The sequence below is a fragment of the Podarcis gaigeae genome, assembly GCF_964106915.1.
Source record: "Podarcis gaigeae genome assembly, chromosome: Z".
NCBI lineage: Eukaryota > Metazoa > Chordata > Lepidosauria > Squamata > Lacertidae > Podarcis > Podarcis gaigeae.
In genome coordinates this window covers 8,765,117-8,789,083 of record NC_139691.1, presented here as the reverse complement: position 1 = coordinate 8,789,083, position 23,967 = coordinate 8,765,117, and the positions used below count along the sequence as shown (strand labels likewise).

Sequence of the window (23,967 nt, the reverse complement as noted above, 5' to 3'; positions counted from 1 at the left end):
ACTCACAAAATAGTTCCAGTTACAGATAGGTAGCCGTGTTGGTCTGCCATAGTCAAAACAAAAAAAATTCCTTCCAGTAGCACCTTAAAGACCAACTAAATCAGTTCTTGGTATGAGCTTTCGTATCTGAAGAAGTGTGCATGCACACGAAAGCTCATACCAAGAACTGACTTAGTTGGTCTTTAAGGTGCTACTGGAAGGATTTTTTTTTTTGTTTTCACAAAATAGTGTGAGCATGCCCCCTTGTCACCAGTGGGGAAAAGGGACCTCCACCAACCACCTCCATACTTGCTCCCAGGGAGAAGCTCTTTGCACCTCTCCTCTGTTCAGAGTGAAAGGGAGGAAGGAAGGGTGTCTAGTCCTGGCACCCAAGGAAATATTGGTGTGTTCAACATAGGAGAGGCTGAGCAAGTGCAAAAAATCAGCTGAGCAGGGGCAGCATTTCTTATGCACTGTGTATTTTTGAATGGGTATTTACTGAGACCATTCACAGGTGCCATAGGCCCACCAGTGCCTTCAGGACCATGTTAGCTACCCCTGGCATATAGCATACTAAACAGAAGGGCTCCAGTGCTCACTGCCCACCTTCCCTGGTCTTTGCATCACCCACCTTTTTCTCGTCCCCTTCTTGCAGAAGTTGGAGGTGGCTCCTTTTCTCACTGTCCTTGTGTAGAGAACTGCTCTGGTGTTGGGGCAGGCCAGTTGGTGGAGAGACGCTCCGCCCCTGGGGGTCCACCCAGGTATAGATGTGGTTAGTAACATAGCCACCAGGGATCCGCCCCACCGAGTGGACAGAGAGGTTCAGCTTCTTTGAGCCCTTGAGTGCCTGGAAACATTGAGGAAGAAATGGACACCAAGGTCCTCAATGAGACAAGAGGCAATTTAAGGAAAGCAGAACTCCAATACCAATCATGGGTCAAGCCCAATTCTAGGAATGCTAAAAGTCTGCAGTTCAACCCCAGGAATCTCCATTGACAGAAAAACCTACAGTAAGGGTGGGGAGCCTGCAGACTAGGTTAGACTCTAACTCCAATTATCACCAGCAAGCACAGTCAGTATCAGGGATGATGGGAGTTGTAGTCCCACAACATCTGGAGGGCCATAGGTTCCCAAGCCCTCATGTATATCCTACTGAAGTAGATGAATCAAGGAGTGGCTTGCAGAAGCTTCAGACGTTCATATAGCCTTAGGAGGAATCATAGATCTGAAATAGAATCCTTGCTTTGAGTTCAGAAAACCTCGGGGTCAGTTCCCAGCATTTCCAATTGAAAGGATCTCAGAAAGTGAGGGCAAAGACTTAATTTTACCCTCTTATGGTATTTACATATTATATTCGAGTAAGTACATTCAAATCAACAGGAGGACTATCAGAACTGGGCAAGGAAAATGACCCTGCTTCCACAGAGATTCTTCTATTTGCACAACCATTTCCCCAAGACCCTTCCATTAGGGTTGTGCACCTGAACTGATACGAGGCCCAGACCCGCCCCCCTCAGCCTAGGCAGGGCTCTCCCAGGGAACTTCCAACACAGGTCTGGCACTGAATTAACTGAGGGAACAGGTATATGCAGCATAGCTCCTTCTTCCCATCCAGTGCCCCATTCCTTGACAGCCCCCAATTTTTCTGGGAGGTCCAGACTCACTTGGGATGACCCATGGCTACCTCCACCCAACTCACCAAGCCTGTTTCTACCCAAATCAGCCTACTTCAGTTTGGCGGTTTAGACAAATTAGATATACAGTCCTAATTTTTAAAATGCTAGCCTCTATTTATGCTATGCTCATATGTTTGAGGTTCCAGTGCTGTCTCTAAACCTAAACTAAAGCCAGGTCGCACTGCCCTAGAACTCTTCGCTGCTTGGGGAAGCACACAATGATGTACAGTAGGTGGGGGCTGGGTTGGGGGAGATGCAAATCTCTATCTAGTTACAGGAAGTACTCTTTTCTTTGATGCCTGTTTCCTGGGACTGCTGCCTGACTACTTTCATTGTTCCATTCTCAACAGAACACTTAACCAGGATTCTAAATGCACTGCAATCATTTCTGAATCAATGAGACTTATCAGTCAGCAAAGGATGCATTTAAGGACATAATTAGGAATTCTAATGAAAGGGACTCAAGATGGCTGGGTATTGGCAAGACTGTACCCCTGCCCTCCCTGGTAGAAAGAATTTTTTTTTTTAATGGCGTTCTTTTGCAAATATTCTTCTTCTTAAAAAATGTTGTCCTCCACAAGGGCATCATAACCATCTTCAGACTGCACCTGCAAATGCACAGAGGCCCCCTTTGCACATAGCACTAATGACGTGAGTGAGGAAGTGTGCTGCTTTAGAGGGAAGAAATTGTGGCTGCTCATTCCTCTCCTACTTCTGCTGCATTACTGGGAGCTAACATGACATCTGAACCACAATTCCCTGTTTGTCTCCCTCAGACAAAACATAAGCAGTAAGCCAATAACAGATCTTGGTTACAGCTTGTGCTTTGTCTGAAGTGAGAGAAACCACAAACCTGGGTTCAGATTTAACAGGGTTGCTACCTATACATCATTTTCATATAATTTTCGATCAAGGTATAACATGCAGTAAATTTCAAATCTACTTTCCAAAGTCTCTCCCATGCAGTCATTTCTTTGTTGTGCCCTAGATCTTTGGCTCAATGTATCACTGCTGACTTCACCATCTCGTCTTTTGTTTCCCATTCTAACAGCAGTTTCTACAATTTCGATATTAGTTTATCATTATTTTCCCAGAACCTCATTTCAAAGTCAGACCTTTGTCATTAAAACACACCTTTTTAAACAATTTTAAACAATATGATGGTATTGCAACCAGCTTGTCATGTAATTCTGTATTTCGTCCTATTTTTTGAGTTTCCATCTACCTCCCACAGAGATAAGTTTATCTTTATAGGTACCTCAACCCACCTGGATAGTGGTGGTTTTGTTGTTGTTTGAGCACTTGCCTCTATAGGAGAAAGCCATAATAGAGTTTTCCTTTCTAATAATTTTTTTGTACCTGGATCAAACTCCTGAAATACTTCTCTGAATACAATGGTCCACAAATTCCTTATGTACCCTTAACCAGTGGCGTAGCGTGGGTTGTCAGCACCCGGGGCAAGGCAAGTAATTTGCACCCCCTAACCCGTGGATTTGCGCCCCCTAACCCTAACCCCCAGATGTTGCGGCCGGCACCCCTTGCACCCCCACGCTACGCCACTGCCCTTAACTTTTTCATACCAAAGATACGCATGCCATCTGTATCTTCTTCCAAATCCCTTACATACCCTTCCAAATCGAACAGTCTTGCATTTTTTAAAGATATCCACTCTTTTGGCCATATAAAACAGGCTGCTTCATATTACAGTTTTAAATCTGGCAGCGAGAACTTCCCTTTTCCTTTAAGGACTGTTAATATTATAAATTTAATCCTCAGTTATCCCCTTGCCAGATAAAATCAGATATCTCCTTTTGCCATTGTTTGAAGCAGCTCATATTACCAATAATCTGTATAATTTGAAATAAAAATAGCATATTTGGTATTACATTTATCTTAACAGCTAAGATCATTCCTAGTACAGTGGTACCTCTAGTTATGAACTTAATTCGTTCCGGAGGTCTGTTCTTAACCTGAAACTGTGCTTAACTAGAGGCATGCTTTCGCTAATGGGGCCTCTTGCTGCTGCTGCGCCACCGGCACACGATTTCCATTCTCATCCTGGGGCAAAGTTCTCAACTCAAGATAACTCTTCCAGGTTAGCAGAGTTTGTAACCTGAAGCGCTTGTAACCTGAGGCGTTTGTAACTTGAGGTACCACTGTAATGGGATTTTCATCCTTCCCCATCTTGATAAGTCTTGTTTCACCTCATTCCATACTTTAACATAGTTATTCTGAAAATGCAATGAATTTTTATTTGTTAACCAAATATTTCACCTTTTTCTCCACACTAATACCCATTTTGCCTTTTTCTCTTCATGCATCAGATTTTTTGCCAGAATTCATGTAAAGATCTGCTAGGTCTCCAAATTGTTTTATCTCCCTTAATACTATCTTCATATTATCCAAAGGATTATCAGCAAATAGTACTACATAATCTGCAAAAGCCCTAAATCTATATATCTGATGTCCAACTCAAACCCTAACAATTTCTTCATTTTCTTTTATACTTCTGCACAAAGTTTCCCATACCAGAATAAACAATAAAGGTGATAGTGGGCAGCTGTTTTGAGGTTTCTTTTCCCACTCCTAAATATTTTTTAGTACTTCTGCAATTGTTAGGGTTTCCCCAAGTGTGCTGACACCTTCCTCTTGTTTTTACTAAGTGACCCTGTTATGGCTACATTCCTGTCAACACTCAGCGGCTGAGTTTGCTATTAATGGGAGAGAGGCATGCATGCATGCATATACTGATGTTTCTCAAGGCTGCAGGTTCAATTCATGTATGGGACAGCTGCCTATTCCTGCATTGCAGGGGGCTGGACTAGATAATCCCCAGAGTCCCTTCCAGCTGTACAATTCTATGATTCTATGGGCTGTAGAGTCAGAGAGTCAGAGAGAAGGAAGGAAAGCAAACCAGTCAAACAAGCTACTCCGGGCATGGGCAAACTCGGCCCTCCAGCTGTTTTTGGCCTACAACTCCCATCACCCCTAGCTAACAGGACCAGTGGTCAGGGATGATGGGAATTGTAGTCCCAGAACATCTGGAGGGCCAAGTTTGCCCATGCCTGAGCTACTTCTTCTTATTCACTTCACCACTGCTTCCAAGCTGAGCTCATTATTTTTATTTGCTTACCTCTACTAAATAGCCCTTTAATTTCTCATGCTAAACCAGCCCAACCCACTCCCTATACAGTATAGAGTAGAATGGCAATTAGATGTGAAAAAAATGACGTCTGTTTTTCAGAATGCTTTTACTTAGGGTTTTTGTAAGGTAGCAAGTTAAACAGCTGGGAAATTTATTTATTTTTTACTTTTTTAGAAAAAACGTAATTTGAGATAAATATTTGAGATAATTGCACCCACCTTTACATATTTTAAACTGCTTCCCTAATCAATCCTTATCAATTTTGTATCATTCGGTTCAGATTCTAGCCTATTTCACAGGGTTGTTGTGAGGATTAAGTAGGGAGGAAGAGAACTATGTCCTCCACCTTGATCTGCGTGGCAAAAGAAGTGGGATATAAATGTAACAAATAAACAAACAATATTTTGGGGCAAAATAGTTGGTCCCCTCGAGAACAAGATTCTGGATTAGATAACCATTCCCTCTGATCAAAGCAGCACTCATCCTATGTTCTTATTTCTGACCATGTGTAGCTCCACTTGGGGGTGGAGGGTGATGGCATACAGGACCCGTTTTAGTTCCAGCATCTGGAGAACAGCTTAGAGTGACAGCAAACTACAAAACCCACTTTATTTATCAGATGGAAAAGGGTAAGAAAAGGAAGGAAGGGGAGGACATATCTGCAGGTCATTTTCTTAGCCATTGAACAGTGCGCTCCACATTCTTAGTGAAAAATAGCTGCAGGAGGAAAAGGTCAAAAGGAATGGCTCCAATTTATGCTTGGCCACAAATATTCCTGTGGCTGTGTGGTACACATCACCCTGAGCAAATATGCTGGCCATCAACCTCTCTCTCATAACCCCAAATACCCTGTGGGAGCCTCTCTTTTTGATGCCAAGAGGGATGTGTGCGAAATGCTGGGTACAGGAGTAAGAAAGTTAAGCTTTATAGCCATGGGTCTGACACATTGAGGAGGGAAGTCTAGCAACAGAAAATACGCAGGAAGGAAAGCCAGTGTAACTGCATTAAGCCTATAGCTTACTGGTACAGTATCTGCTTTCATAGAATCATAGAACTGCAGAGGTGTAAGAACCCCAAGGGTAATCTAGTCCCAACCCCTACATTGCTTTGGGAGATACCACAGCTCAATGGTGGCGTATCTGCTATGTGTGCAGAAGGTTGCAGTCCAATAAATAGCATCTCAAGCCAAGAGAATGGACTAGCAGGTGATGGTAAAGATTCTCCAGCTGAGATCATGAAGAACTGCTGTAGGGGAGATTGAAGTAGCCCTCCAGATGTTGTTGCACTCTAACTTCCACCAAAATCCAGCCAATATGGACAGTAGTCCCGGATGTTCAGAAATGAGGTCCAAGAACATCTGAAGGACAACACGATAGCTACACTTGGACTGAGCAAGAGGGGTGAAATAGTCTGGCCTGATACAAGGCAGCTCCCTACTTTCCTACAGCTGCACTGGCTCCTGGTGGAGTACAGGATCAGGTTTAAGGTTCTGGTTTTAACTTTTAAAGCCCTATACGGCCTAGGACCCTGATACCTACGGGACCGCCTCTCTGGTATGTCCCACGGAGGACCTTACGGTCTTCAAATAAAAACATATTGAAGATCCTGGGCCACAGGGAGATAAGGCTGGCCTCAACCAGAGCCAGGGCTTTTTCGGCAGTGGACCCAATCTGGTGGAACGCTCTGTCACAAGAGACTAGGGCCCTGCGGGACTTGACATCTTTCCGCAGGGCCTGCAAGACAGAGCTGTTCCATCAGGCCTTTGGCCAAGGCACAGTCTGACCCCCCCCCCTTCTGTAATCCTCATAGAACTCTAGCCTTGGTTGGCCCTTTGGTCAGCCTCCATGACCCTTCACTTCATCAAATCTGGCCCTCTTCAAAAAGAGTTTGGACACTAAAAAATCCTCAAATGTTTAAGCTTTCCTCACAGGGGAGTTCTTCAATCTCCTTGATGATGATGATGATGATGATGATGATAATAATAATAATAATAATAATAATAATAATAATAATAATAATATTTTATTATTTGTACTCTGCCCATCTGACTGGGTTGCTCCAGCCACTCAGGGAAGCTTCCAACATATATAAAAACATAATAAAACATTAAACCTTAAAAAGCTTCCCTGCCTTCAGATACTGCTGAAGTGATTATCACTTTGTTTGCCTAACTCAAAGCAGATTTGTATTGCTGGCGGTTCAGATCCCCTGTAGTGCAGACTGGAAAGCACCAAGACAATGAGGGACATATATGAGATGTCAAGTTACATATTGCTGATTCCAATAAAGAAACCCCTTAGTGCTCTCTGGAAAACATTTTTGTATGAAAAGTGCAACCTTAATGCAATTTCTTTCTAACCGATAGACTAGTGCAGGGATGTCCAACTTCCAAGAGACTGCGATCTCCTACTATAAATAAACTGTCAGTGATCCCCCCCCCCATTGAATTGAGCCAGAGTTGTTGAGCTTTGGGGGGGGGTGAGCCAAAGTTGTTGAGCTTTTTTGGGGGAGGCTTCAGCAAAGTTGTTGAGCTTATTTTGGAAAGGAAGACCCAAAGTTGTTGAGCATGCTAAATGGCACCCATGGCTCCAGGCACCCACAGTTGGGCCAAGTTGGGACTCCTGGCATGAAGGTATTTCACCTCAGTAATGAGACTTGGTGCCCCCCCAGCATCACCCAGAGACGCAAGTGTGCCTATGTGCATAACAAAGCATTGCACTACTCCACCCAGGAGCATCTATCCAGTTTGCAAACCCTCCTTCTATATACAGCCTCCCCTTCATAAATAGCAAGTTGTCTGCTAATAGATTATAATCACCAGGATGTACAGTTAGGAGTAATGAGAGCCAAAGAAGCCAGTGAGATTTCATAAGGGCGATCAATCCTTTCCTAATGCAATCATTTAATTATCTTCAAGCCTAGTATGATTTAAGTAAATTGCCTCATTTTTCTGAAAGAAAGAAGAGTTGGAAGCTGGGAATGGCAGAGGAAGAGAAGGAAAGTACACTTTTAGAATAGCATTCTTTCCTCGCTTTAACTTTGCTGAGTCATAAATAGAAATAGACTGACAGAGAACAGCTTGGGGCTCTATTAAATTGATTTGCAATACAGCATTTTATTAGCTGCAATCAATGACTGTGACATACACCATCCTTCACATAGATCCATTTATGTCAATAACTGCTCCCACTGGTAGGTGTCGAGCCACGGCAATGGAATGCAACCCAGTGGCATAACAAAACTGGCCAGTCCTTTTTCCAGAGCAGGTTCCTAAGTGTATGCACTCTACCCCCTCAATGGGACACACAACACTTGTTTTATATCATTCTTGTTAAGTTATACGCAACTTTGGGAAAGGAGCTGGCAACATATGAATTTTCCCTTATAACAAGTAAAATTGGGGGATAAGAGGGTGTGTGGCGACAGTATGGTCACATCCACACTGTACAGTGGTACCTCGGGTTAAGTACTTAATTTGTTCCAGAGGTCCATTCTTAACCTGAAACTGTTCTTAACCTGAAGGACCACTTTACCTAATGGGGCCTCCCGCTGCCACTGCGTGATTTCTGTTCTCATCCTGAAGCAAAGTTCTTAACCCGAGGTACTATTTCTGGGTTAGCGGAGTCTGTAACCTGATGCGTATGTAGCCTGAAGCATATGTAACCCGAGGTACCACTGTATATTTAAAGGTTTCTTATATCTCCCGCCAGGGAATCCTGGGAACTGCAGTTTGTTGAGGGTGCTGACCTCACAAACCTACCTCTCTGAGCAACCTTAACAAATTAAACCTGCCAAGATTTTCCATGACTGCTGAGGTGATATCATAGTGCTTTTGATGCATGATGTGGATATGAGCTATCATAAGAACCCTAGAGCAGGAGGAGCTTTAGGGTGCGTGCGCCATGTGGGTCATCTAGTCCCAACCTTGTGGTGCTTTGCGGTTAGTTTGGACTGCAGTTCCAATCACTGATACATCACTGACCATGATGAGAGCTGAAGTCATAAGAGCATAATAAGAGCCTAATGGATCTGGCCAAGGCATGTCTTGTCCAGCATCCTGTTCTCACAGAGGTCAACCAGAAGCCTCAATGAGTAGCTCCATGGAGTTTCTTTCAACTCACTTGTGGAGACAACTTGGAGGTGATTGAGAAGAAAAAGGGTAACGACAAGGAGGAAGACAGGATTGTGACTATATTGTAAACATCAAAGCAGCAGGAATAAAAGATGATTGGACTCCTACCAATCTCGAAGCATGGGTACCCCCCACAAAAATTTATAATTAGGCAAAATATTTGGATTTTATGATTTGTATTGTTATAATTTGGAATAATTTGTATGATAGAATTTGGTAAATGGAAATTTAATAAAAATTATTTTTTTTTAAAAAAAATGAGTAGCTCCATGGAAGCAGAACATAATCATCATGGCTAGTAACCATTGATAGTCTTTAGCTCCATGAATTTGAGCAATCTTATTTTAAGCTGGTGCTTGTCACTGCCTCCTGATTTTGTTGTTTTAGAACAGTTTTGGCTCAGCATTTGTCAACATGTCAGTATGTTACTTGCCTTTTGCTGCTCATGTTGCTTTCTCTGCCCACCCTTTTCTCCACACCCTGGTTTCAGTACTGCTGAGGGACAGGGAAATCTCTCCATTTTGGTTCCTCATTTTTTCCACTTTACCACAGTATATGCATTTTTGTACAAATTACTCAGCCTTGCAAAATTCAGTGAAGTGACACTTTTGAAGGATGACTGTGTGTTGGTAGGGTTCTAGCCAACTAAAATTTACTCACAGGTAGACCTATTGGGTTGCATACAAGTAGGTTTACACAGAATTGTAGAGTGGCGCTGTGGGTTATATCAGGGGGCCAAGGGCTAGTCAATCAGAAGGTCGGCGGTTCGAATCCCCACGACGGGGTGAGCTCCCATTGCTCGGTCCCTGCTCCTGCTAACCTAGCAGTTTGAAAGCACATCAAAGAGCAAGTAGATAAATAGGTACCACTCCAGCGGGAAGGTAAACAGCATTTCCGTGTGCTGCTCTGGTTCGGCTTAGTCATGCTGGCCACATGACCCGGAAGCTGTATGCCGGAATCCTCGGCCAATAAAGCGAGATGAGCGCCGCAACCCCAGAGTCGGTCACGACTGGACCTAATGGTCAGGGGCCCCTTACCTTTACCTATTGGGTTGCATACAAGTAGGTTTATACAGAATTGTAGAGTTGGAAGGGATCCTAAGAATCATCTAGTAGCCCAACCCCCTGCAATGCAGGAATCATAACTAAAGATTTCCTGACACATGGTCATCCAACCTATTTTTAAACATAAAAGGATGGAGAGTTCACCATTTTCTCAGGGAGTCCACTGCCAAACAATTCTCACTGTCAGAGAATTCTTCCTAATGTTCAGTCAGAATCTCATTTCTTATAATCTGAAACCATTGATTCAAGTCCTACTCCCAAGGGCAGCATAAAGCAAGCTTGTGCCAAGGTCCATTTGATGGCCCTTTAGATATTTGAAGATGGGTGTTATATTACCTTGCAGTCTTCTCATCTCTTCTCCAGGCCAAACATACCTAAATATCTCATAAGGCTTGGTTTTGCTCAGAGTAAAGTAATTGAAGTTGCCTGTTCACACTCAGCCAGTGTGGTGTGGTGGTTAAGAGCGGTGGACTCGTAATCTGGTGAACCGGGTTTGCTTCCCCGCTCCTCCACATGCAGCTGCTGGGTGACCTTGGGCTAGTCACACTTCTCTGAGGTCTCTCAGCCCCACTCACCTCACAAAGTGTTTGTTGTGGGGGAGGAAGAGAAAGGAGAATGTTAGCCGCTTTGAGACTCCTTAGGGTAGTGATAAAGCGGGATATCAAATCCAAACTCTTCTTCATAATGAAATGAGTAATCTAGCGGCTAGCCCAATTCACTTGGTTGTGGTAATGCTACAGCTATTCACAGTGGGATACAAGGAGCTTTAACTACAGCTCAGCACTTTTGTTTCCCCTTAAAAACCTCTTTGATCTAACCACAATGGACTCTGGAGCACACTATCTATTTGAAGAACGGGACTCACAACAAAAAGGGAGGTAAGCATCCACTTACATTGTGCATAACGATTTCATTCCCACATTACAAGCAATAAAAGGCTTGTGGGAATGAGGAAAAGCTTTCCACTTTGTTCTGCCAGCAACGCCATTCAAACTAAATCACTGACTGAGTGATGGGGCAAGCACAATGAATACACAGGAGGCATCATGGTGTTAGCCTTTTTCAGAATGAAATGTGCATGCAGTGAGAGTACAGTGTGCTTGTTCATTTACTTGCATGTGGCCTGGGTAGCCTTTCTCTGAGATAAAACCCTAGGGCAGAGCTTTCCAAACTTTTCATGTTGGTGACACACTTTTTAGACATGGTTCATTTTGCAACAGAGCCTCTTGGGCTTGCCGATCAGAAGGTCAGCAGTTTGAATACCCATGACGGGATGAGCTCCCATTGCTCAGTCCCTGCTTCTGCCAACCTAGCAGTTTGAAAGCATGCCAGTGCAAGTAGATAAATAGGTACTGCTCCAGCAGGAAGATGAACGGCGTTTCCGTGCGCTGCTCTGGTTCACCAGAAGAAGCTTAGTCATGCTGGGCACATGACCCGGAAACTGTCTGTGGGCAAATGCTGGCTCCGTCAGCCAGTAAAGCAAGATGAGCACTGCAACCCCAGAGTCATCTGCAACTGGACTTAACAGTCAGCAGTCCTTTAATTTCACTGTACTAGCAAACCAGAGGTTAAATTACCCACTGTCCACCTCCTGGAGAAGCGCAGGGAGCATTCGCACAACACACCTACACTCTGTAGCCGACACACAGTTTGGAAAGCTCTGCCCTAGGATGTATTGCATGGAAAGAAGAAGAAAAGGTTCTCTGCAAAATATATTCTCCTGTTTAGCAGATAATTGGGGGGGGGGGGGAGTTGTGCTACAAGACAGGGTGATTCTTTTCTCCCAATCAGACTGAAGGTATGAACACTATCCTCTCTTTGACTTGGCTTTGTAATGTCATCACATAGCCAAATGCAACAGGCTACTTAGTGTTCTGTTAGAACTGTCTGCACCAGTGATCTTCGACTTGTCCAGGCCCAAGACCCCAACTTGGAAACAACTTTCACAGACAGATCCCTGGATGGAACCCTCTCTCTAAGCAGCAAGGAACCTTCCCCCTGTCCCAGTCCACTTTCAAGTTGCAGGGAGTCAGGTGAGGATATTGTGGCATCCCTACTCCCTCCAAGTACTTTCACATCCTGCCCCCCCATGGCATTTCTGCATATTAATTTTCAGCAAAATTCCATTCTGGGAGAAATCTAGAAAGTCATTGAAATAGTCTAGAAAGTGAGTTGAATGCTCTGCTGCATAGAGAGAGCAGTATAGGAATGTAGGGCATAATGCCTCAGACAGTGGAAGTAAAACATAGCCATTACTGATCCACAGCAATTTGGTGCTGTCGAGGGGGTTGTGCTCTAGGACACAAGCCCCCCCTTCCAACTGCATGTTTAATTAGGGTTGAAATATGTAATTGGGAGGGAAGGAGAAGGAGACACAACTGAGTCTCCATTCTCCCCTCTTCTCAAACACATGTTTTAAACCTTAATTAAACACTGTGCAAGGTCTGTGAGTCTGTTTGGGTCCCAGGCCTGGGCTGGGTCAATCATGGATTGTCCCAGGTTGAATTGGGGTCACTCCAAAACAGCAGATCAGACCCAAAAACTGATTAAGTGGGGGTGTCTATGTACAGCCCTACGATGTGTTTTTCTACCCTCCATATAAGCTTTGTGCTAGCAGATCAAGGCAAATGCTCAACGCGTTGATCTGGAAGAACCCTTGAACAATCTCTGAGGTCCTTTCCATCTGTGTTGTTCCATGGAATGCTTTGCCCAGCCTTCAAAGCTTTCTTCTTCTTTTTGCATCTGATTGCTTCTGCATTGCCTACGGGTGTTTTTTGTTCTGTTAGAGGAGACAGGTGAACTGTAATAGGTTGAACAACCATGGCACTGTGCCCTCTGGGCCCAATTAAAGAAAGACAGTTAAGAAAAAAGTTTCCCGTAGCAGTGGTGGCGGCAGCAGTAGCAACAGAGCCAGTCTGAAGCATGACTTGGCTGAAGGAAGCAAACAGAAGTAACCATGGATTGAATGGTTGAAATGTTTCAAGAAGGGCAAGCATTGCAGAGAAGTGGGGTGGAGAGTAGGGTTGCTCCAGAACCACTTCCTCATCCAGGGACAACTTTTCCTTGCTGACAGATCTGTGTAATGCCAGACAGGAAAGGCTGTAGTTAGTAGTACAGCATCATTCTGCATGCAGAAGGTCCTAGGTGTAACCCCTGGTGTAATAAAAATGTATTAGATAAAGTGGGAATAGATGGTATGTGCATAGGAGTACAACCTTTTTTTTACACTGAGTGCATCCTAGATTAGAAGCTCGTAAGGCACTGAGGAGGCAGGATGAAAACTAGGGCCTCTGGCAAGCAGTTTTCATAGTCTTGCCTCCTGCATCACCAGCACTGCTGTCACTCAGTAAACCAGGCAGACTAGGCACTGTGGTTCAAGAGTGCCCTCCGGCCTCCTTTTGTATCTTAAATACAGTAAGATTACTCCAAAGGCCTATAAGGACACACCAGGTCGCAAAAAGCCCTGAAAACCCAATTTGTCTTGACATGGTATGATTATCATTTTGTGGTAATGCGGAAGTGGGCTTTTTCACCAGTGCTATGGAATGCACTCCCTGCCGAAAAATTTGAGGCCCCCATCTGCACTGGCATTCTGCTAGCCTTTGAAGACATACCCATCTACACAGCCATTCCCCTGAACTCTCATCCTGAGCATCCTATTTTTAATTGCTGTGTTATTTTAATGCAATATAATGGGACTGAGCGTCTTAATTGTGGATGTTTCTATTTTAATTTTAGTGCACCTGGTTTTTTATAGTTTACAAACCATTCAGAAGCCTATTTTGGCATTAAGCAGTATAGGGATGAATGGATATGGTTAAGTGAGAGCAGGGGCTTTGAAATTGCTCATTAACAATTAGCAGCACCTGGACAGCAGGCTGAGCTGGCACACAGGTCACTTGGTCATGTTCTTCCCTGCTATGGCAATATGTATCTTTAATTTAAATCATAGTGATCATTTCTAATTTCACATAGCAAATTCATATTTTAATGCATATCAGTACCATGTCTTACCCTCTCTGCTTTTTGGGTATGTGTATTTGATAAAACTCCTGTCTTTTGATGACGTATAAAAGGTTATCCTAGTTGCCAGTACTACAGATATAATAATTTATTTTTTAAAAAATGTCTTAGCTATCAAAGTTGGGCAGGTGCTGCTTGAACCACTTGGTCAATGACCCAAGACTGAAGAGTGCCAGTTAACGTACATTATCAACAGAGGCAGCTTTGCAATAAAGGAGCATAATTTTCCTGAGTGTTGGGTGGGGCTGGGGCTAGGAAGAAGGTAATGAGACTCTTTCAGTCTTTGCAATGGAGATGAACAAATAACACATTCAGCTGTGAATTATTTCTGCATGATGCAGCTCTATTATCTCTCAAAATGTATTCCAGTGGGGGCTGGGGAAATGACATATTATTTCATCTTATTGTGTGGTTAAGTTGATGTCAAGTCCCTTTCATTTTGTATTGAGAAGTTTTCAATTTTATAAAACGATCAAAGCCAAGAGGAAGAAAGCATATAGAGGGAAAGGAGAGGAGAGGAGGGGTGGTGGAATATAGAAGGGATAAAGGTGGGCTGGGGGAGTCTTCATTGGCAGTGTGAAATCATCATCATCATCATCACAATCATTTGCCTTCTACACGTGCATCTGAAGGCAATGTACAAAAGAAACAGTTTAAAGAAAACAGTGAAGAACAACACAAAACCCTGCAGATATATTTAAAACAAAACAACAACAAAAAGCAATGCAAAATAAACACCCACAGCGTAAGACCCATTGATCCATCTGGGAACAAAAATACCTTCAATTGCCTGAGTACAGATCATGGGTGCCTGTTATAGGGGCAGCTACTGTGAAGGCCCTGCTCTAAGTTCTTCTAAAGACTGCTCCGTTGCTCCAGTCTGGTCATGCTACAAACCAAACTGCAGTGACATTTGTTACTATATATTTAAGATGGCTGGTGTGTTAAGCGCCAGCCTGTCGAGTTAGGTTGGTCAGCTGGAGAAGGTTTTAGTTTAAGCTTATTAATAATGCACCTCTTCTAAATGACTTTGTTGTTGAATCTGGATTGTCATATAGAAGATGATGCATGGTGCCAGGAGCAAAATAGTGTGTGGTTTCCTCTGAGTGCTGGGAACCACAGGCAGAGAGACCACTGTTGTTGTGCTCAGGTACTATCTGTGGGCTTTCTACAGGCATCTGGTTGGCCACTATGGGAACAGGATGCTGGACTAGATGGGCCACTGGCCTGATCTGGCAAGCTCTTTTTTTGTTCTTCAGAATAGTAAAGGTAAAGGGACCCCTGACCATTAGGTCCAGTCACGGACAACTCTGGGGTTGCAGCGCTCATCTCGCTTTATTGGCTGAGGGAGCTGGCGTACAGCTTCCGGGTCATGTGGCCAGCATGACTAAGCCACTTCTGGCGAACCAGAGCAGCGCACGGAAATGCCGTTTACCTTCCCGCTGGAGTGGTACCTATTTATCTACTTGCACTTTGATGTGCTTTCGAACTGCTAGGTTGGCAGGAGAAGGGACCAAACAACGGGAGCTCATCCCATTGCAGGGATTCAAACCGGCGACCTTCTGATCATATTAGGCATTTAAAAATAATAAACGCTACCACCCTTTTAGGCTAGTCAAATAAACACAGGGCAGTGGTGATCATTAGCTCAGCCTTGTTAGCTCTGTCAACCATCCTGATCGATTCATTGATCAATGGGGCAAAGCATTTCCTTGAAATCTCTCTTGTCAGGCCCCTTAGTTCCAGGCTGCTTAGACCTGCAAATCTCCCCCACTGTGTGTGTCCCTTGATGCAATGCAATGAGGTCCCCCCAGTGCCAGAGCTGAGGCACTTTACACTCTTTTTGACGGCTGCTGGGTTTTTAAAAAGGTCACTCCGTCCAGCAGCCAAGCGAAGGGAACATTAAAATAATTACTGGGAGATTTGAGTCACGAAAGGAGAGAGAGAGAGAGAGAGAGAGAGAGAGAGAGAGAGAGAGACGCCAACTTGGCATAATTGGTGTGCTAGACAAGTGTTCCAGAAGAACACTGCAAAGTAAATGCATCTCAAGAAAATAAAATAAGCCCTCCAAAGAACATATTTCATCTTTCAGTAACCTAAGCCTGGCATGGTCCACATTTGAAGTTGCTCAGGCAGAGAGAAGGAAGAAGCACATAAACCTATTAGACTGAGAGGCAGCTCAGCTGGTTTTCTATCAGAGCTTTGATGTATTTCTATTACTTGGGCTTCATTTTGTTGTTTTGCCCCCCCCCTTCTCTTTTAGGGATTAGGTGAAGATGCTCTTCTGCAAAATGTGAAATCATGGATCCGTACTTCAGTTGCTTGCACTGGAGTTGATTGCAACAGGCTGCTCTGAGAACACAGCAATGCTTGGTTGAAAAATAGTGGTCAGGCAGATGAATGTGTCCTAGCCAGCCAGGTGGATGCTTGCTGTAATGGGGATAAATCAAATGCCAGGGCTGGGGAATCTTTGGCCCATCAGACAATGTTGGACTCCCAATTCCCATCAGGCCCAGCCAACATAGCTAATGGTCAGGGATGATGGAAGCTGCAGTCCAACAACATATGGAGGTCCACACATTATCCATCTCTGGTTTATCCAGCATGTTCCAGCTGTTCATAATTTAAGAAAGAGACAAAGAGTGTCCCTTGCCAAAACACACATCATTTAGGGACACCCAATTCAGATTTTACATTTTGTTGGAATGAATTGGCAGAGTTATTCTTCTGCTCCCTTACTCCTGTTTCTTGCAGTTGAATTTCTGAGTGTGAGATGAATGCATCTTGCCTATGACACAAAGTGTGGCTGGTGTCCATCAGGATGGTAAGATGGAATGACAGGGCTCAAACAGTAGGCAGAGCCAATGGCAGGAAGAGCCAACTCATTCTAGTTTTGCCCCCATCCTGCTCTCTGCTGAGTTCTACAAGGGGCAAGACTGAGAATAAGGAATCTGGCACCCTGAGAACAAGTAAGGGCTGGGTAAGGGCAGTTTGAGATAGGTGAGGCGGTGCCTTATTCACCCGAATGGATCCACTGATAATGTATACATCTAAAACATACACATGAGCACTAATTTGACATGCAGTGCACGTTGTACCACACTGCAGCTGCCAATGTATATTTTGAACTACTGGCAATATGTTATATGGTCCCTAAGAGATAAGAGTCAAAGCTTCAAAGCTAAGCACATATGCTCTACATGCAGAAGGTCTCAGGCTGAATATCCAGAATCTCCTGGTAAGGCCAAGAAAGACATCTGACATAAAGTCCTGGAGGGTTGCTGTTGGTCAATGCAAATTACACTGAGGTAAACCAATGTTCCATTTTAATTCAGCCTTTTATTCATAACCATGAGGACTGGAATATTCATCTAAAAATAAAGGACAGTAGCTCAGCAGTACAGCATAAGCCCATGAAGAGAATTCTAGTAGGTCACACCAAAAGTCTACCTGGTGATGGAAACCAGAGTGCATGGAAATGCCATTTACCTTCCCACCGCAGCAGTACCTATTTATCTACTTGCACTGGCATGCTTTCGAACTGCTAGGTTGGCAGGAGCTGGGACTGAGCAACAGGAGCTCACTCACTCCATCATGTCGATTCGAACCGCCAACCTTCTGATTGGCAAGCCCAAGAGGCTCAGTGGTTAAGACCACAGTGCCACCTGCATCCTTTACCTTTTACCATACTCAAACAGCACTTCTGAGAGAACTCCTAGGCACTCATACTGTAGTTATTCCGAACTGAGTTTAGGAGAGTTTGCCCATCACTAGTTGCCCTTTCTATTAATTTATTCATATAGTAAATGATTAAATCATATAGTAACATCAACATAAGTCAAGGAGAGGGAACCTGTGGCCTTCTAGACATCATTGGACCTTAATTCCCATCAGCCCAAGCTATCATGGCAAAATGTCAGGGAAAATTCGAGCTGGGGTCCACCAACATCTGGAGGATCACAGGTTCCCTATTCCTGATAGGTGTGGCCATTTACAGAGTAATACAAGCAAAAATAGGTCTCGATCCAAAGAAAGCACATCAGTAGGGAAGGGAGAATGAGAGAAGGAAGGTTAACAGGGGACATGATAATTTTATTTGGAACACTAAAGAGTGTTGTTGATATCAAGGAGGAAAATGCAAGATACACATGCAGGCCACTCCAAAAAGGGTCATATCAGAGCAGTAAATTGTACATATAACCCATCCGCTTGTCGTCTCTTTCACCCTGATTTATGGGCTGCCTTATCTCAGCAGCAACATTCTACTCTAAAAAGGTAACATATCTTTAGGCAAGCTTTTAGGTGGAGGGAAAATATATGACAGTATTGTTTTCAGAGCCAGAGACTGAAATTGAGAAAGAATGAATATTTAGGGGATAAAGCTGGAGGGAAGGGGGGAACCACCCAATCCACATATATTTCAGCTCATCTCAATTTGTAGAAGGAAGGATGTTACAATGAGCCAAAACAAGCAGCACTTAAAAGAGACATAACAAGCAAAAACATCTGCCTTTTCTGACGAAAAGCTAAGCAGCCTGTGAAAAGTTTTTAAAAGACTCCAGGAACATAGAGCTCAAGGTATTTATTATCCGCCCACCTGTCAAAATGAATGACTGGAACAACCTAGGCTTTCTTACCTCCATAGCCTGCACTATGAGATGCTGCATTCATCAGATCAGAGCAGTGGTGTGTTAAACCAGCATATGGACTATGTCTTTCACATGCCACTTGATGCTTGGCAAGCATGCAAGCATGTAAGCAATAAGCATGTAAAGACTTCACGCCAGCAAGATGTGCTACTTAAGAGAATGAGGCAGCATCACTTTTACCCCTGTGGGCCACCAGAATGATTGGTTTTATTCATCAGGCAAAGAACTGATTGCTACCAATTTTAACCACTGAGGATTCTGTACTTCCAGAAGTGTCTCGCAACAACTGGCAACTACTGCTCCGAGCTCAAACTGTGCCATTAGGGACAAACAACCCTTCGTGAACAATGATCCTTCTCTCTCGCACATGCCTTGGACTGTACAGTATAGACCTTATGTTGGGGACAGTGGTGCAATTAGACTTGATAGTTAAAAAAACCCCTCAAAGCAGTTTAAGAAGAGAATAAATCAACCTAAGTATTTGAAGAAGAAAAAAACAACAATTTAAAAATATTCCGAAAAAATAAAATCAGCAATAAACTGAAGACATCAACATTACACATATTTGTTGAAACAAAAATGTTTTAGAGGTGCTGAAAGTACAGTGAAGGCTCCTGACAGATGTCTATAAGCAAGGAGTTCCAAAGTGTAGTGTTTTATTTATCCTTGGCAGACTAGCAGGGCCTAGTGCTCTTTAGATTGGAGGGGTGGGTGTTTCAGAGGGCTGCATTCTCTACTGGGCAACCCCTGGCCACATGCCAGGGGTGAGTAGATCCAGAGGCAAAAGTGGGCAGAGCTATAAATGTGACTCTTACTGTTTGTACAGTGGGCTAGGCTGTACACACACTCTCTCACCCCTCTTTGTCCTCTAGCCAGAGAAGCAAGAAGTACAACCAGAGTACAAGGACCTATTCTAGCTAAGCAAACCATCTCAAGAGTGTGCAAAGCAGGGGTGGTATTGCATGGGGCTTAGAAAAGTTATCACCTGGGAAGAGTGCTGAGGGCCAGAGAGAGGCCAGGAGGGCCAGAATTGGCCCCGGGACATGAAGTTCCCCAGCACTCTTCCCTGTTCCAAGTTTCAACCTTCATAACCTGGGGAAGCCAGCAGCCTCGTCACAACCTTTCCTTTGACCTGGTCTCCTGGCTTCTCCAAGAGCGCGTGGTTCCCAACCATCCTGGCAATTAGGAGGCACTGTTGCTCTCCTCCCACACTTAGGGGGAAAATGGTAAGGGCTGCCCTTTGGGGTCTCCTGGATTCTGTACCCACCTGGTGTCGTTCAGAGTGGACCCCTTCTCCTGCCCACCACAATGGTCTTTGATTCCCAGTTCAAACATCAAGTAGATTTGATTCCCCTTTGCTCCTGATGTTGATCTTCCCTCCTCCACAGCTTGTTCACTATGGTCATCTTCATTCCCCTCTTGCTCCAGGTGTAGATCTTCAAACAGCCTCGGCATTTTGTGGTTCATGTCAGGTGCTAAAATGTATTAGGTTGCCCTGTTCCCAGCTCCTGGCTCAACATGGACCAGCCCTGGCCACCGGCGGAGCAAGCCGATCAGGTGCCTGGGGCAGCATGCATGCCCTGCGCCCAGGGGCAGGGCCAGCCACCCATGGGGCCACCACGGGGCCTCCAAGGAGTCTGCCTGCCAGTGTGGTGTAGTGGTTCAGAGTGGTGGACTCCTAATCTGGTGAACCATGTTTGATTCCCCGCTTCTCCACATGCAGCTGCTGGGTGACCTTGGGCCAGTCACACTTCTCTGAAGTCTCTCAGCCTCACCCACCCCACAGAGTGTTTGTTGTGGGGGAGGAAGGGAAAGGAGAATGTTAGCCGCTTTGAGACTCCTTCGGGTAGTGATAAAATGGGATATCAAATCCAAACTCTTCTTCTTCTCCCACTCAGCCACTCTACAGCTGAGGGGAAAACAACGGGTAGGCCGATTGGGGCAGCACGGAGCCTGCAGGTGCCCAAGCCACCTCGTCACTCCCAGTAGAGACGCGTGGCTCAGGCATGCTGCAGACCCCGTGGTAAGTGCCACCCACCATTTTGTCACCCCCCTCAGTGGGGACACCCGGGGAGGATGGTGGCAGGGGCTCTAGGGGGTTTCAAACAGGGGTTGTTCCCAGTCCTAGCTGGGGATGTTAGGGATTGGACATCAGACCTCATTCATAAAAAGCAATCGTGATTCAAAACTGTATGTCCAGCTTTACCATTTTATTTTACAACATGTGCATTAAAAGGAGACCACACACAAGAGGATTCTGATGAAAAATATGCTGAACAATCACATCACGATTATTTTTATTTATTATTTTGCAGCATTTTATGTGTACACGTAACACTTTTCTCTGTTGCTGCTGCAGGTAGATTTTATTGTCACACTGAGCTTGTGCAATACGCTTCTACTAAATTCTCGCCTGCTTTGGGATTACACTGCAAAAAAAAAAGTGGGTTAGAAAGCATTCTGGAACATAGAATCAGAGACCCCCGTGGGTCATCTAGTCCACCCCTTGCAACGCAAGAATCACAGCCGAAGAATTCCTGGCAGAAAACATTTGTTGAATAACTAGTTTCATTCTAACAGAATGTACTGTCTCAGGAGGTGGTGGGCTCTCCTCCACTGGAGACTTTTAAAGAGGTTGGATTATTATATCTCAGGGGTTTCAAACAGAGGTAGTTCCCCTTTCTTCATGCCATCCATGATTTTTTTTTTTAAAAAAATAATTTTATTAAAGATTTCTTAATTTACAAAAATACATGCATTGTCTCTTTTTTCAAGTTGTGTTTTCTACAGAGCAGTTTCATTTGTTGCGAGACATTAGTGTTGCATGCAGTATTAGGTTCAGAAGAAAAGAGGGGGAAAGGGGGGATGGGGGTGGTGAGTGGGGTGGGGTGGGGTGGGGTGGTAATGCTTCTGTTTTTCTACTTAGTGCAGGGGTCAGCAAACTTACCACACCTTGGGCTGGTGTCTCCAGTGCTGATCGCATGGTGGGCGAGTGCGTGCCCATATGCGTGTGCACATGCTATTTCTGGCGCACTTCAGGGTTGGAGGAGTACCAGAAATAGCTTCTGTGCATGTGCACGGGCCTCCTCTGACCCGGATGTGCACTGGAAGTAACGCTTGTGCATGTGCACAGGCTATTTCCAGTGCTCCTCCGACCTGGAAGTGGGCAGCTGTGCAGTGCAGTGCCGGTAAGAGCAGGCGGCAGCAGCAGGTGGTGGGGGTCGCCACGGGACGGATAAACAAGTCCCTCGGGCCTTATCCAGCCTGCGGGCCTTAGTTTGGGGACCCCTGACTTAGTATATGTGTGGGGTTTTGTGTCACTGTCACTTGTGTGGGTTCTCTTTCTGTTCGCTTGTTATATTTCCTTGGTGGAGTGGCCTAGGGTTTGGTTGGTTGTCTTTGGTTGGCTGTAGTGAGATTTGTTTATGTGTGTGAGTGTGTGAGGGAGTGGATTTTTGGATCAGATTAGCCAGATTGATGTGTATGCTGTCGGTGGATTCTTGTTGTCTTGTTGGGCTGTGTATGTGATGAAGAGGATCCATACCTGGGTGAAGGCATCTTCTTCTATTTGTCACTGTGTTAGTTTCAGTTTATTGGTTAATTTTTCTAGTAAGGCTGTTTCCCATACTATTTGGTACCATTGGTCCATGTTTACTCCTGACAGGTCTCTCCAGCATCTGGCTATGAGGCTTCTGGCTGCTGAGAGAAGGTGGGTTATGAGCTCTCTAATGTGGGCATTATTATTTTGTAAGATGTTTAGTAAGGCCAGTTCTGGGGTGACTTCTAATACTTGCTTAGTTATTTTGCATATTTCCTGTACGACTGATATCCAGAAGAGTTGGATTCCCTTGATGTCTGTGGATGCCTGGATGTGGATCGCTAGGGGTTCCAGAGTCAGGATGAAGACAGGCAGTGGGCATCCTTGTTTTGTGCCTCTTTGGATAGCTATGGTATTAGAGTCCATACTGTTAGTCCTTCATTTTGCTGAGGCTTGGGAGTAGTTTTGAGGGTTTGTAAAAAGTTGGGCGGGACGCGGGTGGCGCTGTGGGTAAAACCTCAGTGCCTAGGACTTGCTGATCGTATGGTCGGCGGTTCGAATCCCCGCGGTGGGGTGAGCTCCCGTCTTTCGGTCCCTGCTCCTGCCCACCTAGCAGTTCGAAAGCACCCCTAAGTGCAAGTAGATAAATAGGTACCGCTTTATAGCGGGAAGGTAAACGGCGTTTCCGTGTGTGGCGCTGGTGCTGGCTCACCAGCTGCAGCTTCGTCACGCTGGCCACGTGACCCGGAAGTGTCTTCGGACGGCACCAGCTCCCGGCCTCTTAAGCGAGATGAGCGTGCAACCCTAGAGTCAGACACAACTGGCCCGTACGGGCAGGGGTACCTTTAAAAAGTTGGGACCAAATCTAATGTTGGTTATACTGCTAGTAGGTATTGCCATTCTAAGCAGCCAAAGGCTTTGAAGATGTCTAGGGACATAATCATCAGTGGGAGTTTAGTTGCCTTGCTGTGTTTGATCAGAATCAGTAGTTTCCTAATGGGGTCTGTTATATTGCGACCAGTGACAAAGCCAGTCTGGTCTGGGGCTATTCATTTGTGCAGGATTTTTTTTAGGTGGTTAGCCAAGATTGATGTGAATATCTGTCATGCATAATTTTATAAATTTCTACCATACCACTTCTTACTTGCCTTTATCTAAAAAGTCACAAACGTCACAACCTTTCCTCATCAAGGAGTTCCTCCATTCCCTTGAGCATTTTGGTTGCCCTTTCCTGGACCTTTCCAAATCTACAATAAACTTTTCAAGTGAGTCAACTAGAAGTGTAGACAGTACTTCAAATGCAGTCACACTATGGATTTGTAAAATGGTGTTATGATATAAGCAGTTTTATTTTCAGTAGTTATTTTCAGTTCTATTCCTAGTGACCCTGGCATGGAATTTCCCTTTTCCACAGCTGCAACACACTGGGCAGAGGCTCTTCAGGTTTTCAGTCATGAATCTCTCCCAGCACCGTCTGGCGATGGCAGGGATTGAACCAGGACATTCTGCATGCAAAGCAGGTGCGCTGCCTCTGAGTTACAGTCTCCCTTGAGATTTATGGAATGCCCCCTGTAACCTCCAACAGCATGATACTAAGCAGGCAGCTTCAGAGCTGTCATTTACTGGACACTCACAACTTAAAAACTTCCCTGAAAAGGGAAGAACTAAAAAAATAATAATCTCTTGCTGTGTTTATTTATGGTTTTGTATTAAAGAAATTGTCTCCCTGTTTGAACATGTTAAACCTTGGGCCATTTCTAT

At 44.6% G+C, this 23,967-nt stretch overlaps 1 protein-coding gene across 4 annotated transcripts in view; it reads right to left on the bottom strand.

The window, feature by feature from the left end:
- Positions 1 to 23,967, bottom strand: part of WHRN (whirlin) — a 127,591-nt gene that overhangs the window by 88,120 nt on the left and 15,504 nt on the right. For all 4 annotated transcript variants that reach the window (XM_083721697.1, XM_083721695.1, XM_083721698.1 and 1 more), the window contains exon 2: positions 611 to 826. In XM_083721697.1, the coding sequence (XP_083577823.1) occupies positions 611 to 826 (216 nt within the window). The remainder of the gene's footprint in view (positions 1 to 610; positions 827 to 23,967) is intronic.